Raw genomic sequence first — 23,437 nt, forward strand, 5'->3', positions numbered from 1 at the left:
AGAGGGAGGCCTTGTAAGTCGGCCATGCCTGGAACTTGATAACAGTTGCCGTCTAGTGGATACACTGGTCCTCTTCAGGCTGGGGTACTTTCTCAAACTGTTCATATTTAGGAACCAATTTTTTTGTTCGTTTGTTTGTTCACATGGAGAAGAGGGGCTTCAGTTCTCAAGGCTAAGGTCTAAAGAGGGGAAGCCACCTTTCATTTCTAAAAAGGTTCATTAAACAAAAAGGCCTACAATAGGGAGAGCTATGTATTTTTTTAAGTATGGTCTGGGAGGGGAGTGGAAAATGCAAAGGCTTGCACTGGTCTCGGTGCTTCTACCAGCCCTCCCCTTGGTATTGCCCCAGGCCCTGTTTCCCTTCCCCCTGCACATCTAGTCCATCTGAACGCCACCCCACCTGCCATCCAGCCCTCACTGCCCAGCCGTCTGTCCTGAGTCATCCTCCGTGCTGCCCACCACAGTGGGCCGGTTCACTAGCAAATCTGCTCGGTGCACTTCCCCACTACCTCTGCTCATTAGCCTCTCCCCATCACCGTAGGGTCCATGGTTGGGTTTCGGGGGCTCCGTGAACCCTCCAATACCACTGACACAGTTTTGTAAGTTAGTGCTCACGCACTTTCCCAAGGGGAGTCCTGTGGCCCGACCTAATCTCCCTCACCTGACAAAGGCCTTTCTGGACCTGGCCTATCTCTGGCCCAGGCTTGCTGCCTACCATCTAGCTCCTTGTATTTGCTGTTCCTGCAGTGCTGACCCCTGACAGTCCCCAGAGCAGAAGGCCTTCTCACATCTCCAACCCTGCCACGTGTCCCTTTGCCCTGGCATCCCCCTCCACGGTTGGCCAGGCAGACTCAGGCCCTTTCTTTGCCCTTCTGCTGCCGATCAAGCCCCTTCACAGCAGAGTGCTCTGGCAGGAGAACTTCCCAGATGTTGACAGCACAACCAGGACTGTGCCACTCTGTGTTCTGGGGTGCACAGGACCTGGCAGGTGGCAGATGGTCAGCAAGGATGTGCTGAAAGAATAAGCGGTCCTCTCACATTTACTGTGCATGCTGGCTGCTCTGAGCAGTCGGCCTTGTTCATGCATGAGCAGTAGCCAGTTGAGGGGCACTTTAACTTACTGAGGCTCCCGCAGAAGGGGTTGGACCCAACATTGGAACCAGGGTTTGCTCTACTACCTCACATACCTTTAAAATAAAAGAGGCTATTTTTGTTTCTGACTTCAGGAATATCTGAACAAGCATCAGAACTGGGTGTCAGGACTGTCCCAGCACACAGGGCTGGCCATGGCCACTGAAAGCATCCTTCACTTCGCCGGCTACAACAAGCAGAACACCACTCTCGGGGTAAGTGTGCGCCTCCCGGGGAGCAGGAGTCTCCTTTAGCCCCAGGAGCCACAGGGTGAGGTAAAGGCCAAAGCTGATGTAGAGATTTTTCCAAAAGCACCTGGACACCCACATGCTGCACACGAGGCCGTGCTGGCAGTAGGCAGATCGGAGTCCCATGTACGATCCCCACGTTCAGAGAGAATTGGGCAGTAGAAACTTACTGTGTTTTCTTGACTCATTAATGATACCAGATTTGGATTTCTGTGTATCCACAAGGAAGAAAACTGAGCTCTGAGAGACACAGTCAGCATTATCTTATATCACATTGGTTGGAAGCATTTGCTGGATTTTTCTGTTTCAGCAGGTACTAGAATGCCTGTGCACACACATTTTCAGCTTCATTTGTTCTGCTTAGGATTCCCTGTAGCATCCATATGTCAAGAAGTGGCTAGGTTAGTAAAAGACACTAAAGGGAAAGGTGAAAAGGGTCGTCTTTGGTGATGATGGGCAGCGCGATAGCCCAACAGCATGGTAGCAGTGACCAGCCAGGGTCAGGGAGAGCAGTCCTCACAACCCCGAGGCAGGGGAGGTGGGCTGGGGGGCTGAAGCTGAAGCAGAGGACATGGGAGGGTGTGGTCTGCAAATTCTTTCCCTTTCTGCGGGCCTCCTTTGTACTCAAGAGTGAGCCCCTTTTGTCTTCCACTGCTAGACCTGCCATAGACTGGTAGCAGCTATTGGGTGTCTCTGAGCCCCTGCTGGCTTTTGCTCACTCTGACACCATGCTCTCAACATCACCCTTCACCATCTTCAAGTCACGTTTACACACCAGCACACACCCACAGGAGACAGCCCAGGAGCACTAACTTCACAGCATTTTCGTTGTAGGTTACAATGATTCTCACAACGATCTGGTGATATGTCTTTTGCAAAGGTCTTTTCACCACTGGGGATGAAAGCAATCAGGGCAGCGTATTGAAGCTGTATCACAAGCTGCCTTCCAGAGAAAATTTTCCATACTGAGATTTTTTTATCGTCTTTCTTCCCTGGGATGTATCAGACTGGGGGCTGTTCTAAAATATTTTGTTTTATTAGCTTGCCAGCAGTGAATATTTTTAATAACCCCTGGATCCGACTTGACTTCTTAATAGGACTCAGGCTTAGCCATGGTGAACATGAGAAAAATATGTGGCAATGGCCTGAAGTAATTCTTGGTGTTTGTCTGTAGGCAACTCAGCTAACAGAGCGCCCAGCCTGTGTGAAGAAAGATTACTCCAACTTCATGGCGTCCCTGAATCTACGCAACCGCTATGCAGGCGAGGTATTTCTCCTCCCCTTGTGTCCCCAGGCCTTGGGGGTGTCCTCGCGCTCCAAGGCCAGTCAGCTCCCTCCCAACGGAAAATGCACCCCGGGGTCTGGAACTCGCTCATTTTAGGTAGACTTGAAGGCATGGGCCCCGGGGCGCTCTAGCATAGTCTGGACCATTTATGGCAGCTACTCACGCCCTCTGCAGGACAGTGATTGCACATATGCACATTCTGGCCATTCTGAAGCGTTCTCTGTTTCTTTGACTATTTTTGTTTGTTTGTTTGTTTTAAGTGGTAGCAAATATTCACTGAGTGCCATGCACTATCTGGGGTAGTTGGTGAGGTGTATATACTATTGTTCCAGCTTTACAGATAATGAAACTGAGACTCTGGAAATAAAGTAACTTGCCAGAGTCACAGAGGCAGAGAGGGGTTGGGAACTGCATCTCCCCATAAGGGCCCTCGCCTACTGTGCTGCACTTCAGCCCAGCCTGGCAAGTTGCTTCACATCTTGGGGCCTCAGTTTCTGAATCTATAAAACACAGTAGCTCATCCACACCATTTGTGGAGATCAGAGATCCCTGCAAGTCCATCAGTGCCCCATCTGAGTGAGGTCTCCCCTCCCCCCTTCTAGTTCCTCATTCTAGTAATCCCTCTTCCTCTTGCTGGGGGCCCTCAGCGGGGGGGCCCTCACTCTGCTAGGCTGCCAGCTGACCCTAGGCCACCACTGAGCCGATGTTCCCAGTGCTGGAAATTGCTCTGAGGTCCTGTTCCACCTATTTTGAATACCCCATTGGTGATAGAAAGTCTGTCTTTGGCAGTAGGTTTGGTTTTGAAAGGAGTCAGATCCTTTCTGTATAGTCAAGTCTGGTAAATAAGAGAGAAGCATGCTTTTATTGGGTGGGGGGGATATGACATACAACTTTAAAAATTTTCTCATTTGAGTCATTAATTGACTCCAAAAGAACTGCATTTAATCAGTCTACATCATGCAGCACTACTATGGTTCAGACCCCGGACTCAGTGCTAAAATGTAAAATTGACAAGACTGGGTCTCTGCCTTCAAGGACTATCTAGAATGAAGGGAATGCAAACATACATTGCTAAAAGAGAGGTTCCCTCAAAGTGTGAGCAGTGGTAGCGTCATTGAAATGATCCTGTCACTCTCTCCACACACAAGCTCTAGTTTAAGACCATGAGGCTCTGGTCAGGCCTTGTCCATGTGCCTGGATTACGTGTGACTCTCTTGACAAGTGTGCTTCTTGCAGGTGTATGGAATGATCCGGTTCTCAGATGCCACAGGCCAGATATCTGACCTGAACAAAATGATGGTCCAGGAGCTGAATACAGCATTAGACCTCAATAATGCTCAGCACTACACGCAGGCCATGTTCAAGCTGACGGCGATGCTCATCAGCAGCAAAGGTAATGGACAGAGCCACTGCAGAGCTCTGGGCCCATTTGGAAATGAGTGTTTACCTTGTTTTCCTTAGTGAGCTGGGGCTCCCCCAGTAGAGATCTCTTTCGTGTCTCTCAGGGGGTAGAGGAAGTAAATAAAAGACCATCATTGGCCCACCTGGTGCTCTGTCTTATTGACTTGGGGAGGCAGGCAAAGGGTTCAGCCCATGTTCAGTGCTTTTTCTGAACAGTGTGTGTTTGCTTGCAGATTGTGACCCACAGCTCCTTCATCATCTGTGTTGGGGTCCCCTCCGGATGTTCAATGAGCATGGCATGGAGACCGCCCTGGCCTGCTGGGAGTGGCTGCTGGCTGGCAAGAACGGAGTGGAAGTACCGGTAGGACACTGGCTGTGTTCAGCTCCTGAGGGTAGGGCTGGTGAGAGGGAGAGCTTGACCTGGCTGCTCAGCTGACAAGCTTGGAAACTCCAGGAAAGCCCCTTATCCTCTGGGCCCTCAGTCTCCTTATCTGTAAGATTGTGATATTAATGCTTGGCCACTGGGCTATCTCAGAAAAGACAGGGAATATATGTTAAAAGGATCCTAGTGACTCCTAGACGTTGTTGTTTCTCAGAAGCTCAGTAGAGGGAGCCATTTCTCTGAGTAGAACACATGGGACAGGTTTGGGAGCCGTGGTAGTTGTCCACAAAGGTATTTCTCTTGGCCTGCTCACTTTGGGAGGGACAGTCTTCCTGGTGACCATATTTTTAAAGTTAGTTCTTGAGGAAGTCCCGACTCAAGATCATATATGCCCTTTCAACTGATTGGATGAATATCCAGGAACTGTTGTGTTTTTCAAAAATCTCGTTAATTTTCATAACAACAGGGAATTTGGCATTTTTTTCTTCTATGTCTTAAGATGACTTGAATTAAGTGGTCAAAGGGGGTATTTTCTTTTTCTTATTCCCTGAGGAAAATGGAATATTTCCAAAGATGAAATTAGAATGTTCCAGGCAGGTGATGGTGGCAATAATCATCATACCTCACACTTGCCTGGGATGTTCTAACGGCAGAGGGTTTGTATTGGGCACACCATTCAGAGTTTGGGGTAATGTTTTGGTCACTTGGCTTCCATGGGAGATTACCTGGTCAGGGATAAGCACTAACAGCTGCCTCTCAGAAGAAGGAGTCAGCTGAGGCCCTGGGCTTACCAGTGGCTCCTGGACCCTTTCTCCGTGGATCTAAGTTAGGCACTGGGTTCTCAGCCTGGCCAGCTCTGCTCATATCAGGAAGCATGCAGAAGGGCCTGTGAGTCCTGCTGCAGCCTCTAAGGGCTCTGACTTCTGGGCAATGCTCCTCATCTGTATAATGAGGATAATAGCACAGGCACCCTTGACATAGGCTTATTGTGGAGATTGAATGGCTTAATGCACCTCACGGGCCAGGAACAGTGCCCAGAACAAAGCGATCTGTGAGTAAATACTAACTGTTGTTGTAGTGGTGGTGGTTGTCATTGCCAGGTAGAGGATTCTGCATCAACAGCAATTGTTGTCACATACACCCATATACCCCCCCCCCTTTTTGGGTTCATTTGTTTTACTGCTGTGTATGTTATATGCTTTATAGTAGTGTTATTTTTGTTCTAAAAGTCAAAAGCCAGGGCACCTAGGTGGCTCAATCAGTAAAGCATCTGACTTCCGCTCAGGTCTTGATCTTGGAGTTCTGGGATCAACTTCCACCTCTGGCTCCTCACTTGGAGGGAAGTCTGTTTGTCCCTCTCCCTCTTCCCCTCATGCTCTCTCTCTCTCAAATAAATAAAATCTTTAAAAATAAAACTAAAGGGCACCTGGGTGGCTCAGTTATTGAGTGTCTGCCTTTGGCTCAGGTCATGGTCCCCGGGTGCTGGGATTGAGTCCCACATCGGGCTCCCTGCTCAGCGGGAAGCCTCCGTCTCCCTCTCTAACTCTGCCTGCTTATGTTCCTTCTCTCTCTGTGTCTCTCTCTATCAAACGAATAAACAGGGTCTTTAAAAAGATAAAATAAGGGGTGCCTGGGTGGCTCAGTGGGTTGAGCTTCCACCTTCGGCTCAGGTCATGATCTCAGGGTCAAGCCCTGCGTCAGGCTCTCTGATCAGTGGGAAGCTTGCTTCTCCCTCCCCCTCTGCCTGCCTCTCTGCCTACTTGTGTTCTCTCTCTCCCTCTCTGTCAAATTAATTAATTAACTAATTAAAGAATTAAAGTCAAAAGCCTTTCAAAGAAGTTAGGAAAAGGACTTTTTTAAAAGCCTTACACATTTATCCAGATATTTCCCATTTCTCACACTCCTCAAGTATTTCTGTGGACTCAGATTCAGTTGTTCTCTTCAGCCCAAAGAAATTCCCTCAGCATTGCCTATAGTTCAGCTCTGCTGGAGTAAATTCTCTCTGCTTTAGTTCACTTTCTTTTTTTAACCTCTGCTGAGATTCTCTGTATCTTCGTCGAGTTTTTCCATCTTTACCTAGAACTATTTGGTCATATTTACAATATTTATTTTATAATCCTTAACTGATATGTTCTAGTATCAGGGTCATCTGTGCGTCTGTTTCTGTTGATTTCTTTTTTCTTTAGTTTTTCAAGTGTTTTCATTGTGTTGTAGATTTTGTGCATAGAAAAACAGTGGAGGGGCGCCTGGGTGGCTCAGTGGGTTAAAGCCTCTGCCTTCAGCTCAGGTCATGGTCCCAGGGTCCTGGGATTGAGCCCCACATCGGGCTCTCTGCTCAGCAGGGAGTCTGCTTCTCTCTCTCTCTCTCTCTCTCTCTCTCTCTGGGGCCTCTCTTGCCTGCTTGTGATCTCTGTCAAATAAATTATTAAAAAAATAAGAAAGAAAGAAAGAAAAGCAGTGGAGACTGAGGAGCACTGCTATTTCACTTTCCTAGAAAATAGGTCTTTCTTTTGTTGGGTGACTAAAATAAAAATCACAATCCCTACCCCTGAGGGATCAGTCTTGGCAAGAAGGATGGACTCTTCCTACTTTTCACCTCACCTTCACTTCCCTTTTTTCTCCCCCATCAAAATTAGAAAAGGGATCATGGGAGGATTTTTATGCCAAACAAACTGATGTTTCGTCTGGGGTCTTTCAGACTCCAATCTATTTCCCCTGCCCCTGCCATCAGCAGTAGCTCTGCTGGCTTCAGGTCTCTCGGCCTTTGGCAGGCCTTGGCCACCCACTTGTGTCCAGACCCAGCACTGGCCCATGAGCGGCTAGAGCTTGCTGCTTCTTATGTAAAGTCTCTTTAAATCAGTTCTTTATGGCTTTCTCATCTAACACTCAGCAGTCCAACAGATAAGCCTTTTTTTTTTTTAATATTGTCCAGACCGTTCTTGCCGTTCACTTGGGACTGAAGGCCATCTGTGTCCTCACACTCCCTGACCCTGCCTGCGTAAGGACCTGTTGTCCAGGCCCAGCAACATCTTGGGGAGAATTTTGACTTTTGTTTTTGTGTTTTTTATATTGTTGGCTTCTGGTTTTTAATTTTTTCTGTTATAAAAAACCATGTATGTTCTTTACAGAGAAGTTGAAAGATAAGAGTAGAATGAAAAAAAACAAAAACCCTTCATAACTCCAACTTTAGAGACAATTGCTGATGGCATCCTGATGCTTCTGCATCCCTAGAGAGATAGAGCTATGAGTTTGTTGGGCTTATCCCACCTTGAAAACCCGCTTTGTGAGATTCTGGGGCCTGTATGCCACTAAGATGGAAAAGACCTGTGATCTCTTTGGTGTGGTGCTCAAATTCATGACCCAAATCAAAGGAACTAGCCCCACACTGACCTCCACCCATCTGCCTCCAAATCTCTATGGATGCCAACATAGTCCTTCCCTCTGCTCAGACAAAATCCTTATTCCCCTTTTTGCACTTCTCACAAATGATCCTCAGCAAATCCTATCAGACTTTTCTTTCTACCTTTTAAGTATATCCAGAAGCTGGCCATTTGCCAGCATCCCGACTGCTGCCCCTGGCCCCAATCTCCTTCATCTCCCCTGGACTAGGGAGGCAGACGCTGCTTCCACATGGGCCCTCTCTGCCTTCTCCACACATACACAGAGTGCATCAGTAAAATATGGGTCACATTAGGTCCTTTCTGTGCCCCAGACCTGTCAGTGCTGCCCATGGTCACTCAAAGTAGAAGGCACACTTGTTTCTATGGCCTACAAGCCTCTCTGCCATCCCAGCTTTCCCCCTCTCTGTCCCTTGTCTACCCTGCTTCATGCACGCTGGGGTCCCTGCTGCCCCTGCCCTCCAGGCATGTTCCTGCTTTAGGCTGTACCCTCACTTGGCAATGCTCTTTTCAGGCAGCCAAAAAGCTGCATGCCTCACTCCTACATCTCCTCCACGGCTTGTCTCCACTATCCCCTGCCCACCATGTCTAGACTGTCATGCACATACGTCCATTCATTCTTCTAAGCCCCCTCATGACTCTGTCTCCCCTTAGCTTTGATCAATGTCTGATATCTAGATCTCACTTCCCTTGCCATCTGTGGCCCTCCCTTGTAGACTGGGTGGCTGTTTGTGTCATTCACTGCTCCATTCCCAGAGCCTGGAGGGTCTATATTGAGTGGAGAAAAGGACCTGGGCTCCAGAGCCAAAATCCAGCCCTGCCTTTGCCAGATTAGAGGCCGTGAGCAGTCAGCCTCACCTCTGCAACCATGGTGCTTCAGGGTTGTCAGGAAGATTCAGCCAGGCTGCTTGGCAGAGTCTGTTGAGGGCCCACCCAGCACTAGGCCCTTCCCAGGTGTGCTGGGACCACACCACAAAGCAGGAAGCCAGCACCTGGCCTAGTGATAGTTCAAGAATGGGCTTTTTGGTAGAAAACGGCTGGGATATTAGATCATAAGTGATCTTTGTTTTTTTGTTCATGCTTTCCTTGGTTTTCTAAGTTTTGTTTGTTAAGCGTGTATTCTGTTTTTTTTTTTTTTAAGGGGTGGGAAAGGGCAGAAGAGAGGAGAGAGGGAATCTTAAGCAGACTCCACCCCCAACACAGAGTTTGACGCAGGACTCAGTCTCAGCCCTGAGATATGACCTGAGCCAAAATCAAGAGTCTTTTTTTTTTTTCCTTTTAAGATTTATTTATTTATTTATTTGACAGAGAGAGTGTGTTCACAAGTAGGCAGAGAGATAGGCAGAGAGAGAGGGAAGCAGGCTCCCTGCTGAGCAGAGAGCCCAGTGTGTAGCTCAATCCCAGGACCCTGAGATCCTGACCTGAGCTGAAAGCTGAAATCAAGAGTCTTAACTGAGCTTAACCGACTGAGTCACCCAGGTGCCCTGAGCATGTATTCCTTTTATGTTACTTTACATAGTCCTCAGCTTCACAGAGCCACTAACCTTCATTGCATACTTGCAGTTTATGCGGGAGATGGCAGGGGCCTGGCAGATGACAGTGGAGCAGAAGTTCGGCCTGTTTTCCGCGGAGATAAAGGAAGCAGACCCCCTAGCAGCATCAGAAGCCAGTCAGCCCAAACCCTGTGCCCCCGAAGTGACCCCTCACTACATTTGGATTGACGTAAGTCCTTCTCCATCTTTTGCCCACTATAGCTGTGATGTCAGGGACGCCCCCGAGCCAGTGGGCCAGTAAACGTGGAACTCCAGGTTTAAGACTGCCTTACCTGGGGCTGGGGGGATGGCTCTTCCAGACTCGTCCCCAGCCCCTTGCTGGAACGTCGTGCTTCCCCTAAGACCCCCACCCGCCCTTCTGTTGGCCCAGAGCTCCACCTTAGCTGGCCGTGCTGGCTCCGTGCTGGCTCCACGGGCGGGCAGGCCAGGCCCCAGCAGAGCAACACATTCTCCTTCCCACTCAGTTCCTGGTGCAGCGGTTCGAGATTGCCAAGTACTGCAGCTCAGACCAAGTGGAGATCTTCTCCAGCCTGCTGCAACGCTCCATGTCCCTGAACATCGGCGGGGCCAAGGGGAGCATGAACCGGCACGTGGCGGCCATCGGGCCTCGCTTCAAGTGAGGGGCTCTCCTCTCATGGTGGTGGCAAGGGTGGGGTGGGGGGAGGTAGAGCTGCTGGTGGAGGAGGCAGTCTGTGGGGGAGGTTCCCAAGCTTGGTCTGGTTTGTTTTGTTTTTATCAGAAATCAATCAAGCCCTAGTATATGCAAGGCCTTTGGAGAGGGGATCTGGATGGAATGATCTGGCCGGCCATGCCCAGGGCTGAGGAAGTTAGCCAACGGGCTGTCCATAGCGGGGGAGTGTTCAGGAAATGGCTCATTCAGGAACCTGGGGCACCCAAATGTTGGGCAGCCTTTCTAAATTGGCTGGGGATAGAAGGTAGTGAAAGGATTCTGGTGTCACAGTGGTGAGTGGAAAACAGCAGGTGGTGTAGTGGAGCTCAGGTGTGACAAGCTCAGACTGGGGGGCTGGCAGTGACTTTGGGCTGGTCTCTTTACCCCTCAGAGATGTTCACAGAAACCTTCTGATCATGCTGACTACACCAAGTCGACTTTTGCCAAGTCCCATGCAAAATACCAGCCACACCAGGGGATACTCCCTTTTGGGGGATATGTAACCTAATAGGGAGGCTCAGGCCTGGTGCTACGGTCAGGGGTGCTATGGACACAGCAGGCTGGGTGAATCTGGCATGGGAAGGCCTGAAAGTGCCTGGGTAGTCAGTTGTAAGGAGACTGAGAGGCTCCCCTTTCAGGGTGTGCTGCTCCTCCTGCCCGTACCCCTTCCTGCCGCCCACTGCCAGCACCAGCTCTTTCTGCTCCCCTGAGCTCCAGACCCATGTTCCTGCAGCCCCCAGGCACCCTTGGGATGGTGCTTCTCACCGCTGTGGGGAAGGGCTAGTACTCTTTTCCCTTCATTTCTAGTCCATCACAGACCTGTATCTTTATAAAAGGCATGAGAATAAATGACTAGAAAAGGCTTCACACTGGACCCCTACAGCAATGTGAAATTGCTGTAGAAATGAGCAGGATCCCCTCTCAGTTTCTGTAGTACCTTGTCACAGACCAACACCATCTGTAGATGCCCATCGAGTAGCCCTGGTCTGGCAGAAACCAGATGCTTGGTAAATGTCTTTTTCTTTTAGCTTGAATTAAATGTTCCACCTTTGTAGCCCTAGAGGTGACTGCGCTCAGAAGGTAGTTGGCAGGTGGTGTGCGATACGCACTCTGGCCAAGGCAGATGAGCACAAATTGTCCGTTTACCCCCAGTTAGAATGAAGGTTTAAAAAACAACAGCTAAAAACAAAACAAAACAATAAAACAACCTTTCCTAAGGCATTTCTGGTCCAATAAACCTGAGGAGTGGCAGTCACCTGGCTGGGGCCACAGTCCTGGCCTCCAAGAGCTCTGTCATCCAGAGACGTGCCCCGAGCCCAAGGTCCACATGGTTGGTACAGGAGCCAGAGACGACGCAGGCGACCCTGGGCGGCGCACTCTGACTGGGCCCTGGTGTTCTCTCGCAGACTGCTGACTCTCGGGCTGGCCCTCCTGCACGCCGACGTGGTCCCAAATGCAACCATTCGCAACGTGCTTCGAGAGAAGATCTACTCAACCGCCTTTGACTACTTCAGGTACTCCCCCAGCTGTGCTGCTCGCAAGTGTCCCACATCCCCAGAAGTCATGGCATAAAACAGTGTGGCCTGATTCATTCACTCTGGCGTCCCTGGGTTGGAAAATGCTCAGCCTTGTGCTGTGTTTCCACGTGTGTACTCAGAACTAGCCTTCCTACACAGTGCACGCACGTTTCCCCCCAGTTCAGTTGACTGAAGAGATTAATCGCATCCATTTAACTTTCCACTTCCTATGAATGGTAATTGCACAAAGAGTTGCTTTGCGAGTGCGTAGGTTGTGTTGTCTAGAGACAGCTGCAGCTGCACGATGCTCCACAAGGACACCATTCAGCCGAGAGCTGTCGACAGCACTGGGGTTAGTGGCAGAGGTGGCCATGAGAAGACTCAGAAAATCATCACTCTTTTTTCCATGAGAATGAATGAGACCGTTGTTGCTGATGACTAGTTCTGGGCTCACCTTTCGTCATTCAGAGACCACTCATGTCACCTCTCATGTGCTTTTATAATATGCGTGGCTTCTAGTCCCAGAGTCTAGGCACTTAACTCTTGTCTTCTTGTGGTTGTTTGAAGTTGCCCCCCAAAGTTCCCTACTCAAGGAGAAAAGAGGTTGCGTGAAGACATAAGCATAATGATTAAATTTTGGACAGCCATGTTCTCAGACAAGAAGTACCTGACTGCCAGCCAGCTTGTTCCCCCAGGTAAGCCTTGTCCTCAGCTGGGCAGCTGCTCCTGGGTGGTGGGGCCAAGGCATGGAGGCAGCTGGGACAGTGGTGTGAGGTGGGCAGCCCTGCAGGAGCCCAGTCAGAACAGTGAGGGTCCCGCCAAGTCCTGGCCATGGCCCTGCTGCACGCTCACGAGACCCAAAGCCTGCCTGTCCACCACGGGTCCTCCAGCCTCAGCTGACAAACATGAATGAGCACAGGAGGCCCTGAGCAGAGGCCACATGACATAATGTTCCCCCAGCCCCAGCCAGTTCACCAGCCTCCACTGCCTATCTGACAGCCCATCCTGGGGTAAGGCCCAGGTGCCAAGATGAGTAGGGCACTGTCTGCTGTCACCTGGTTGGTGATGTCAACAAGAGATTGTGGGAGCACCCCTCAAGGACAGGCCCTTGCCCCCCTCCCTGGAGTTGGGGAGCCAAGGAGAGTTTTCTGGAAGAGGTGACATGTGAGCCGAGTCTCCGAGGATAAATAGGAGCCAGGAGCCAACAGGGTTAAGGAAAAGGTGCTACCGTGTAAGCAAGCAGCAAACCACAAAGAAACATTCTGTTTCTCAAAGGAGCATAGTTTCTGCAGGCAGACCCCCAGCCAACAACCTGACTACAGGAAAAGGAAAGGCAAATTAAAAAGATTTTCTGAGGCTGCGTCCTGGCTCCACAGAGAGCAGGGCCGGCAGCGCTCCTTGCCTGCCTGTAGGGCCTGACTCACTGCGGTGTTGATGGGCAGCGTCACGATGGCCATGAGAGAGCTGTTTGTAATTGATCAGGATTGCCACCCGCATTTTCTTTTGTCTATTTTAAAAGCTAGGAGGGGGGCGCCTGGGTGGCTCAGTTGTTAAAGCATCAGACTCTTGATTTCAGCTCAGGTCATGATCTCAGGGTTGTGGGATCAAGCCCCGTGCCAGGCTCCACACTGAATGGGGATTCTGCTTCAGATTCTGCCTCCTCTGCCCCTCTCCCACACTGGCATCCACGCACACTCTTTCTCAAATAAATGAATAAAATCTTTTAAAAAAAAGAAGAAGAAGAAGGAGCGCCTGGGTGGCTCAGTGGGTTAAAGCCTCTGCCTTCAGCTCAGGTCATGATCCCAGAGTCCTGGGATTGAGCCCCACATCAGGCTCTCTGCTCAGCAGGGAACCTGGTTCCCCCATCCCCTGCCTGCCTCTCTGCCTAATTGTGATCTCTCTCTCTCTCTCTCTCTGTGTGTCAAATAAATAAATTTAAAAAGAAAAAGAAAAAGGCTAGGAAGAATAGAATATATTTTAGTAAGCTTTCTCTGTAGAACAGTTCAAAAAACTTCCCCAGGGTACCTGGCTGGCTCAAGCAGTAGAGTGTGCCTGTGCCTCTTGATCTCAGTGGTGAGTTCAAGCCTCACCTTGAATGTAGAGCTTACATTACCAAAACAAAACAAAACAAAACACTTCCCAGAGGTTGGTTTATTCTGCAGATCCATCAACACCATGTCTCTCCCTCCTTGCTCTTGCACTGACCACCTTATCTGTGGTGAAAATCCAGACACCTCATTCTGGAAGCAACAATGTGTTTCCCTACAGATAACCAAGACACCCGGAGCAATCTGGACATAGCGGTCGGCTCTCGGCAGCAGGCCACTCAAGGCTGGATCAATACCTACCCGCTGTCCAGTGGCATGTCGACCATCTCCAAGAAGTCAGGTCGGTTGAAGGTTTGCTAGTCCAAGTCACATCCTGGCAGTTCAGACTGTGAACGGAGCACTGAAAGGCAGCTTCCTCTGGGGTTCTAGAAGTGAAGGATGGGCCAGTGGACTCACAGACATGCACTTGGGCCTTTTCTCTCCCCGCCCAGGCATGTCTAAGAAAACCAACCGGGGCTCCCAGCTGCACAAGTACTACATGAAGCGAAGGACGCTACTGCTGTCCCTGCTGGTAAGGTGACCCCTATGCTATGGCCATAGCACCAGGAACGGGAGCAGAGTGGCGTGTGAGTGCACACAGAAGGCACACTGATGTCTCATCTCACCAGGCCACCGAGATTGAGCGTCTCATCACATGGTACAATCCACTGTCAGCCCCGGAATTGGAGCTGGACCAGGCTGGAGAGAACAGTGTGGCCAACTGGAGGTCCAAGTACATCAGCCTGAGTGAGAAGCAGTGGAAGGACAACGTTAACCTCGCCTGGAGCATCTCTCCTTACCTGGCCGTGCAGCTGCCAGCCAGGTAGGCCACGGTCTCACCTGCCTCGTGAGGGCCTTGCCAGAAGCCCGGTAAAAGGACACCTGAGTGGGGAGGAATATGATGTGGTCACTGCCAAGGAGAGTCAGGGAAGTGATATTAGAGCTCTGCCCTAGATGTTGACCCAGTGTTTCTGTGCAGTGGTTACACAGCACAGATGCCTGCCTGGAGTGCCCCAGTACCAGGAGCACAGGCACGAGATGTCAGAGCACATTTGCAGCCCCAGTCTCGTATCTGAGGAGGATAGGAGCACATGGAGGCTGTCGCTCCAGGGTGGCCGGCCTGGGGAGCCTTTGGTTTGTTCCCACAGGCCTTTCAGTGACAGGCTTCTCAGATTGGGTGGCCAGCAGCCAAGTGTCCTGTGAACTCTCCCCTCATTGCTCTCCACAGTCAGAGCTCTTAGACCAGGGGTAGCCAAGAGGGGTCTCCCAGGACCCTGTTACCTCCGCCAGAAGTGCATCCACCCCACATGCAGGGGTGGACATTTCTTCCCCACGAGCCCACACTTGCCTATTTACCGTCCTCTGCATCAGGACCGCAGCCTGATAGTGTTCGTGGAAAGTCTACCTTGTGTTAGCCTGAGGCGGTGCCCCCTGAAAATGTACCCATCCTCCCCTCTGCTGACCTACCTTCCGGCCCATGGGCTGCCACTCCGTAGATGGTGTGCTTCGGCACCAAGGCAAGAGTATGTTCTGAAGGCAAGGACTTCAGAAAGGGGGACGTCCTTTGGGGAGTGTAGGATAATTCCTGTTGGAGATCATTCTGTCATTCACATTGTAGCCAGTCATAGTGCTGCTCATTGTAAACACTCACGGTCAGAGTTACCAGTATGTCAATAGCATTGTGTTTCAGTGTCACTTGGCACTAATCTGTATCCCTCCAGTTCAGGTCTCCCTCTACCTCCCTCTCTTCTGGGGAGGTGGGAGAGGCTCCTCTACCCATACCCTGCATGTGCCATAGGTTTAAGAACACAGAAGCCATCGGCAACGAGGTGACCCGTCTCGTTCGGTTGGACCCAGGAGCCGTTAGTGACGTCCCCGAAGCTATCAAGGTAGTGACGCACGTGGGCTCAAACTGCACAAAAACAAATGCCTCCTGGGGCGCCGGGGTGGCTCAGTCGTTAAGCAGCTGCCTTTGGCTCAGGTCATGATCTCAGGGTCCTGGGTCCAAGCCCCACATTGGGCTCTCTGCTCAATGGGGAATCTGCTTCTCCCTCTGCCTCTGCCTGCTGCTCCCCCTGCTTGTGTTCCCTCTCTTGCTGTGTCTCTCTGTCAAGTGAATAAAATCCTCAAACCAAACCAAACAAATGCCTCCCAAATGCCTGGAAACTAGAAATGTGACAAACCTGGCAATCTCAGTGGGTTAATAACTTTTCTAATTTCCAGTGTTTTCCATTTCTCAAGTGAGGCATTTATTATGCTTGCAGTAGAAAAATATTGACTGTACTTCACCCAAGTTAGAATTATGCTACTTTGCATCATGTATCAGAACATTTCCCCACGTTGTTGTAAATGCTTTATCGTTATCACCTCGGGGCTGCCCCTGATGTAACGGGATGGGACTGGGTGTTTCCAGAGGGGCCCCAGGGACTGCCTGTGCCAGACCATCTCCCTGCTTCCTTCCCAGTTCCTGGTCACCTGGCACACCATCGACGCCGACGCGCCTGAGCTCAGCCACGTGCTGTGCTGGGCACCTGCGGACCCACCCACAGGCCTCTCCTACTTCTCCAGCATGTACCCGCCGCATCCTCTCACTGCGCAGTACGGGGTGAAAGTCCTGCGGTCCTTCCCACCGGTGAGCTTGCGTCCTACCTGAGTCAGCCTTGGTGGGACCACAGGCCGTGTTGAGGTGGAGACAGGAAGGACGGGGTTTATCTGAAACTTGATATGGGCCTGATGAAACGTTGATCCATCTTAAGCATGCTTCAATCCCGTTTCTGTTCAGGCAGTCACAGAAGACAGATTTAGTTGACTCAGGTATGTTGGGAAGTTGAGTTTGGTGCCAGTTATGGCTGCGTGGGCAGATCACCCAGCCATGGACTGCTGGGAAGGCTGGGGATCCCATGTGACAGCCATAGTGACGGGTGTGGTAGCTGACTTGCGGAGGCCCCAACACATGAGACTGCTATAACCTCAGCCCTTGTCCCTGCACAGGCCCCCAGCAGTGAACACACATGGGCCATAACCCCTGTCCTTAAAGATACGGGAGCCTCGTTCCTTTTGCTTTTTCTCATCCATCCTGTGTTTCAAGCCATCGCCATTTTCCTTGCTGTCCTCTGGTTCTTTCCCTGGTTCTCAATCTCTGTGATCACCAGCAAGACACCTCCAGCAAGGTGTCCCATTGGCTGAGTGACAGCAAGCCGTTCCAGGTTGGAGTGAGGCCCTGGGACAGCCATCTGTGTTGCCTTTGTTTTCATTGTCCTGGAGGTTAAGGAATTATTTTCCCTTCCTGGAGGTCATGATCGCTTGTCCTCCTCCTTTACAGGACGCCATCCTGTTCTACATCCCCCAGATTGTGCAGGCCCTCAGGTATGACAAGGTAAGACTGTGCCAGCATGTGCTGTCCCTCCCTCTGCAAGCTGTGCTGGGTGATGAGGAGGGGGCCCTCAGCAACAGGGATAGGGCCTGGGGAGCAGGGCCTCCAGGCTCTGACCTGGTCCCAGAGCTCTTCTTACACACACCGGAGGCTGTGGCTGGTGCTCATGGCCAGGAGGCCCACCTCACCCCGCCTCACCCCGAGGCCCTGTCTTGCTATGCCAGGTGGGTGGGCTCTAGAAGTATTGCCAGCCGCTTCCTCTGGCCCTGAATCCAGCTCCCTTGTCTCTTCGGTGGGAAGCAAGGAGGGTGAGACAAGATGAGGTATGTATTAGTGTGCTTGGGCCGCCATAGCAGAGAACCACAGAGCGGGGGCTTAAATGTATTTCTGACAATTCTGGAGGCTGGAAGTTGGAGATCAAGGTGCCCATGGGGTTGGTTTCTTTTGAGGCTCTTCTCCTGGGCTTACAGATGACTGCCATGTCCCTGTGTCCTCATGTGGTCTTCCCTCTGTGTGTCAGTGTCCTAATCTCCTCTTATTATAAGGACCCCACATTGGACTAGGCACCACAATCAGCTTTTTTTTTTTTTTTAAAGATTTTATTTATTTATTTGGCAGAGAAATCCTAAGTAGACAGAGAGGCAGGCAGAGAGAGAGGGAGAAGCAGGCTCCCCGCTGAGCAGAGAGCCCTATGCGGGGCTTGATCCCAGGACCCTGAGATCGTGACCTGAGCCGAAGGGAGAGGCTTAACCCACTGAGCCACCCAGGTGCCCCATTAATCAGCTTTTTAAAGCCCTGTCTCCAGACACCATCACACTGAGGCATATGTATGTGACTTCAACCCATGAATTGTGGGTTGGGGAACACAATTCAGCCCATCATGTACAGCACACCTGTACGTGAGTTGCCTAGCCTGGGGCCTGGCACAGAAACATCCCCAACACAGGGCTGACCACAACCCTGAACCCACACTGCCTGTGCTCCATCCCAGCAACCGCTCTCTACCCGTGCTAGAGTCACACTGGGAAACCCATAGCGAGGAATTATTTGAAATCTGACCTGCTTAGTAAGCCCAGCTAGCCATGTTGAGGACATCTGTCCAGAGAATACTTTACCAGATGCAGGGGCCACAAACTACTGGTCAGGGGAGAGGCCATTCTTTCAGAAGTCTTCCAGAAAAGCCAGCCCTTCTTTTTAACTTTAGGACAGCGCAGTTAAAGCTGGAGTTAGAAGTAGGAGAACATGACTAAGAAGGAGAAAGAGGAGAGTCCTTAGGATAGTGGCCGTGGTGTGTCAACTCATGAAGAAGTGTCTGTGTGTGAGAATTTTCTGGAACCTGCCCATCACTGTGGAACATTGTTCCAGACAACCAGTTTATAGCTGAGTTTTAGTACCCAGCCTACTCATTCCTATTGCTTGACAACAGCAGGTGCTGGTTGGAGAGTTACAGTTCTTAGAGTCCAGGGGGAAGCACAGAGAAAATAAAAGCTGGCTCCTTCCTGTTTTGCAGACCTCACCGCCTGGGGCCCCACCTGCCCCACCTGCCCCACCTGCCCCACCAGCCAGCTAGCAAGCTGGAACTTGGCCTAACCCCTGCACTGGGCTCACACATCCCCAGGCAAGCTTCCTCACACAGCCGGAAACCACTGGGACTCACTTCTTGCTAGGTCTGCAAGTGCTGGGAGTCCACTCCCGCACTGGGTTAGTCTCTCTCAGCAGAGAGGTGTCCAGCCTGCGCTGATGGTGACCTTGCTCTCCTATAGATGGGCTACGTGCGAGAGTATATTCTGTGGGCGGCATCCAAATCCCAGCTTCTGGCGCACCAGTTTATCTGGAACATGAAAACTAACATCTATCTGGATGAAGAAGGGCACCAGAAAGACCGTGAGTATTTACTTGTACCTTCCTCAGGCCTCCCCTCCAATCTTTAACCCTCCAGAGCCCTCCCAGAGCCTGTGCTGCCCCCGCCCATCGCTCTGCTTCCCATCCTTTAGTGGAAACATCTCATCTTTAACACCTAGCAGGAGCAGGACCCCCTCCTTCTTCAAGCCTTTGCTAACCTCATCTGCAGACTCTCTGCCTACCCTGGCACCGTCCTGCCGCTCCCCAAGCCCCTGTGAGAACTTCTTCTCACCCTGCACTTGACCTAGCAGTTCCATGTGGGGACGAGGCGGCCACTCAGAGCAGTGGTTCTCAAACAGAGTTTGTTTGAGAGCTTGTCTTCACACCCTTCGAAACTAGTGAGGCCCCCAGAGAGCTTCGATTTACACAGGCTTTAGCTCTCAATGTTAACCGGTGTTGGACGGTAAAACCAAGTCCTTTAAAAAATATAAGCCCATTACATGGTAACATAAATAATGTATTTTTGTGAAACATAATTCAAAAAGGAGTAAGAAGAGTGGTGTTGCTTTACAGATTTGCAGATCTCTTTAATGTCTGTAAGGTCATAACATCTTTAACGTCGTAAAAGACGGCAAGATTCCCACTCTGCTTCTGTGTTTAACCTGTTGGAATATGCTGTTCCGGTTGAAGTCAATGTGGGGAATTCAGCTTCACACAGACCTGGAGCTGGAAGAGGAAGGAGGGTTTTAGTCGTCTTTCTGGTCACCACATATAGTCTCGGTTGATACTGCACCAAACCACAACAAGTGATAGGTTCTTAACGATTAACTGTGATGGGGATTTGTGATCGAGTTTCTCGGTGTGATGGTGTCTGGAGACAGCCCATTCTTTAAAGTCCATTGGTCTCCCCAGCGCTCTTACCCACCCCCACCACCAGCAGGACTTCACAGCATTAAAGATCACATCTGTCAATGCCCCACTGGTCTTAAAAAACAGACATTTTCAAGTGCTGGGAAGCTGTCAAGCTAACGGTCATAGACGCAGGTTTCCTAAAACTTAGCAGTTTTCCTCAAATGGCAGATTCACCTTGTTCATTTTTCAAGGAAATATCTGCCATATACCTAAGTCCAAATAAGTATATTTTTGTCCGCCAGTCAATCTCTTAAGTAAAAAGGGTATTCCCTGAAACAAGAAGTTAGTTGAGTTGGAAAGTCCGACGCAAGGCGCTTTCCTGTGAGAGCACAGCATCTACATACTTCCCATGCGGCCGACTGCCGCGTGACTTCCCATGGCGTCACAGTAGGTATCCCAGAGGTGGCTTCGGGGTAGAGTGTCATCAAGTTAGTCCTTGCTTATCGCCTCACCAGAGACATTCTTAGTGACACTGGCTTTTGTTCACACCACGGGAGCAGAGCCATGAGGATCCAGTGACCACTAGCACCTCGGCCAGCTGCTTGCGCCTGGCCTTGCAGTCGTCTGCACAGCAAGGAAGGCAAACAACCTGTCAGTGTAGTTTTGACCGGGGGGTCTTGAAGGGTCCCAGAGACCCTCCAGGTAGCTGCAGACCACACTCTCGGGGCAGTTGAGCTGGCCTGGGTGCTGGGGAACACCTGAACACCTGGACTGCATATCTGGCAAATGTGTGGGGTTTCCCTGAGGGCCTTTGGTGGCCCAGCTGCAGGCTGTCCCTCTTGGTTTCTCTGTTAGCTGACATCGGTGACCTCTTGGAGCAGTTAGTGGAGGAGATCACTGGCTCCTTGTCGGGCCCAGCCAAGGACTTCTACCAGCGGGAATTTGATTTCTTTAACAAGATCACCAATGTGTCAGCCATCATCAAGTAAGTGGCACCTCTCAGTCCTGGATCATGGAGATTGCCTAGAGAGCCCCACTGATTCTAGTGAACAGCCAGGGTTGGGAATCTCTGCCCTGACAAGTCAAGTCTCTTGAAAATAGAGCAAAATACACAGCCATGTGAATTTCAGAAAACCTATGTTAGTTTCATTTTGGAAAATGTCCCATAGTTTGAAGCCACTCTGCTCTCTCCAAGTTCTGAAGCGTCCTGGGGTATTAGGAAAACCGGACTCCTTTGCAGCTTCCAGTGTCATTTTACTGATTTATCTCCTGGGCCATCTATGTGTGAGGGCTGACACATTCCCTGGGCATTGGGGGCCCTGCCTGTTTGTGTGGGATGGGGCCCTGGAGTCATCAACTAACCAAGGGCCTAGGGGAGGCCCCAGGCCGCCTCTCCTCCCAGGTACCTCATTTCCCTAGGCTGTCCCTGGTGCTCAGGCTTCTCTCACCTTGGTCACCTCGTGGTTTCACTGTACGTCCTGAGGGCCTTTCCTGGACCCAGTACTAAGTATAGCGGTGATGCAGCAGCTTCTAGCCCACAGAGGCCTGAAGAGGTGGGAGGGGTGTTCTTGGGCATCCCTTCAGGCGCCTGATTGCACTCCGCACTGTCATCCTCATCCCAGGCTTGCAGGAGGTCCAAGGGGCCTGCCCAAGGCCATGATGCAAGGAAACAACAGAACTAGCACTTGAACGTAGGCCCCAGAGCCAGCTCTGTCCCCTGAGCGTCTCTGAAGCAACATCACATACAAGTGAGGGGGAAAGACAACCAGAAAATCCACCTTAGTCCCCCGGGGCCTCCTGGCCCCTGATGAGTGTGGGGCAAGGACCCCTCAGGGTGGCCTCCTGAAAGAATTGGGCCTAATTGGATCCTCAGTAGTAGCTAGAACTAGGAGGAAAGGAACAGAGAGGCAGATGGGAGGGGCCCTCCATTGCCCCCCGAAATCCCAGAGGCCAGTTCCTGCAGCAACAAAGCAAAGCATCTCTGTCCTGTTTCTCAGGCCCTACCCTAAAGGCGACGAGAGGAAGAAGGCGTGCCTGTCAGCTCTGTCTGAAGTGAAAGTGCAGCCGGGTGAGCAGGCCGTATGGTTGGCTGATGAGCTGGCTTCTTTCTGCAGGCGGGCAGGGTGGGCATGGGGACCAGGGAGGTGGCCAGCCCACGTCAGCCTGGGGCCTGGGGTGCCCAGTGTCCCTCTCCACAGAGCCACTTCTCACCTGACGCTCTTTATCTTCCCTGTCCCAGAAGAGGATTCAGAAGCCCTGTTGGGGGTAGGGGGAGGAAGAGGTCACACTTGGGCTCCCTGTGACTTCCGTTCTGTCCCTCAGGCTGCTACCTGCCCAGCAACCCTGAGGCCATCGTGCTGGACATTGACTACAAGTCCGGGACGCCCATGCAGAGGTGAGAGGCCGCCTGCCGTCCAGTAGCTCCCTTGCACCAGGCTCTCTTTGCTCCTGCACCCGTGCCATGCTCCTTCTGTTGTTTTTCAGTGCCGCAAAAGCCCCATATCTGGCTAAATTTAAGGTGAAACGATGTGGAGTTAGCGAACTTGAAAAAGAAGGTCAGTGAAGAATCTTTGACACAGTTTGGGATCTAAGTGATGGCAGTTTCCTTGAGCGTGTTTAGTTTATGACCAGCTCCCCGTGAAAGGTGACATCCCTCTGCTCTCAGTCTGAGCCCTGGTTTAGGGGTGGCTGGCATGGAGCTGGTGTAGACTGACAGAGACCCCTGGAGTCCAGCCCTAGGTCAGCCATTGAGTCCAGGAGGCACCTTCCTGAGGCTGAGCGGCCCAGGGCTTCAGGGGGTGCGGTGCAAGTGACACAGGCCCAGATTGCTTCAGTGGCAGAGATATATTACCCCACAGTTCTGGAGGCCTGAAGTGCGACACCATGGTGTCAGCACGGCCGTGCTCTTTCAGAAGGGTTCCAGGGGAGAATCTGTTCCATGTCTTCCTCCCAGCTGCCGGTGCTTGCAGCAAGCCGTGGCCATCCTCCGCAGCCTTGTCACTCCCACCCCTGCCTCTGCCTTCACGAGGCTTTCTTCCTGTGTGCCCGTGTCCTGCTCTGATAAGGCCCACCCTAATTCTTATGAACTTGACTATATAAGCAAAGATCCTATTTCAAAATAAGGTCAATTCTGTGGTTTTGAGTGGGCAGGAATTTTAGAGGATACTGGTCAACCCAAACAGAGAGCTTTGTGCCCCCTGCCAGTATGGGACAGACCTTCCATGGCCTTCCCTGCACTCTGGCCCCCAAGTCCTCACCGGTACCCTAGGGTACAGATATATACACTCCTGCCCCCTAGTTCCCAGTGCCCACCACTGGTCCTGGACACGCCTGGGTCCCCTCTTCCTGTGAAATTGGGCTTCATCTTCAGTTCCATTTAAGCCTAAACATTTTTTGGAAGAGACCCCTGACCCTGTGGCTCTCCCTGACCCCAGGAGCCTGCTGGGCCTCTTTGGCCTCCTTAGGCTTTGCAGAGACAATCCCCAAGGTTCCTAGGGCCCTGGGCCTGTGAGCAGGGCTTGCCCCGACCCCTACAGAGGGCATCTCCCTGCCTCCAGGCTAAAAGGCTGCCTCTCCACCCCGTGCAGGTCTGCGGTGCCGCTCAGACTCTGAAGACGAGTGTGGCACACAGGAGGCTGATGGCCAAAAGATCTCGTGGCAGGCAGCCATCTTCAAAGTGGGAGACGACTGCCGGCAGG

General features: G+C 51.3%; 1 protein-coding gene across 1 annotated transcript in view; it reads left to right on the forward strand.

Moving 5' to 3' along the window:
* Positions 1-23,437, forward strand: part of PI4KA (phosphatidylinositol 4-kinase alpha) — a 116,767-nt gene that overhangs the window by 88,206 nt on the left and 5,124 nt on the right. Inside the window, exons 29-48 of the mRNA XM_044243773.1 lie at positions 1,227-1,346; positions 2,554-2,646; positions 3,901-4,057; positions 4,299-4,426; positions 9,409-9,567; positions 9,863-10,014; positions 11,475-11,582; positions 12,153-12,280; positions 13,854-13,973; positions 14,125-14,204; positions 14,302-14,495; positions 15,471-15,561; positions 16,137-16,304; positions 16,995-17,048; positions 18,809-18,929; positions 20,595-20,724; positions 21,737-21,807; positions 22,062-22,134; positions 22,224-22,294; positions 23,327-23,436. Coding sequence (XP_044099708.1) covers positions 1,227-1,346; positions 2,554-2,646; positions 3,901-4,057; positions 4,299-4,426; positions 9,409-9,567; positions 9,863-10,014; positions 11,475-11,582; positions 12,153-12,280; positions 13,854-13,973; positions 14,125-14,204; positions 14,302-14,495; positions 15,471-15,561; positions 16,137-16,304; positions 16,995-17,048; positions 18,809-18,929; positions 20,595-20,724; positions 21,737-21,807; positions 22,062-22,134; positions 22,224-22,294; positions 23,327-23,436 — 2,328 coding nt within the window. The remainder of the gene's footprint in view (positions 1-1,226; positions 1,347-2,553; positions 2,647-3,900; positions 4,058-4,298; positions 4,427-9,408; positions 9,568-9,862; positions 10,015-11,474; positions 11,583-12,152; positions 12,281-13,853; positions 13,974-14,124; positions 14,205-14,301; positions 14,496-15,470; positions 15,562-16,136; positions 16,305-16,994; positions 17,049-18,808; positions 18,930-20,594; positions 20,725-21,736; positions 21,808-22,061; positions 22,135-22,223; positions 22,295-23,326; position 23,437) is intronic.

This window comes from Neovison vison, chromosome 3 (genome assembly GCF_020171115.1).
Source record: "Neovison vison isolate M4711 chromosome 3, ASM_NN_V1, whole genome shotgun sequence".
Taxonomy (NCBI): domain Eukaryota; kingdom Metazoa; phylum Chordata; class Mammalia; order Carnivora; family Mustelidae; genus Neogale; species Neogale vison.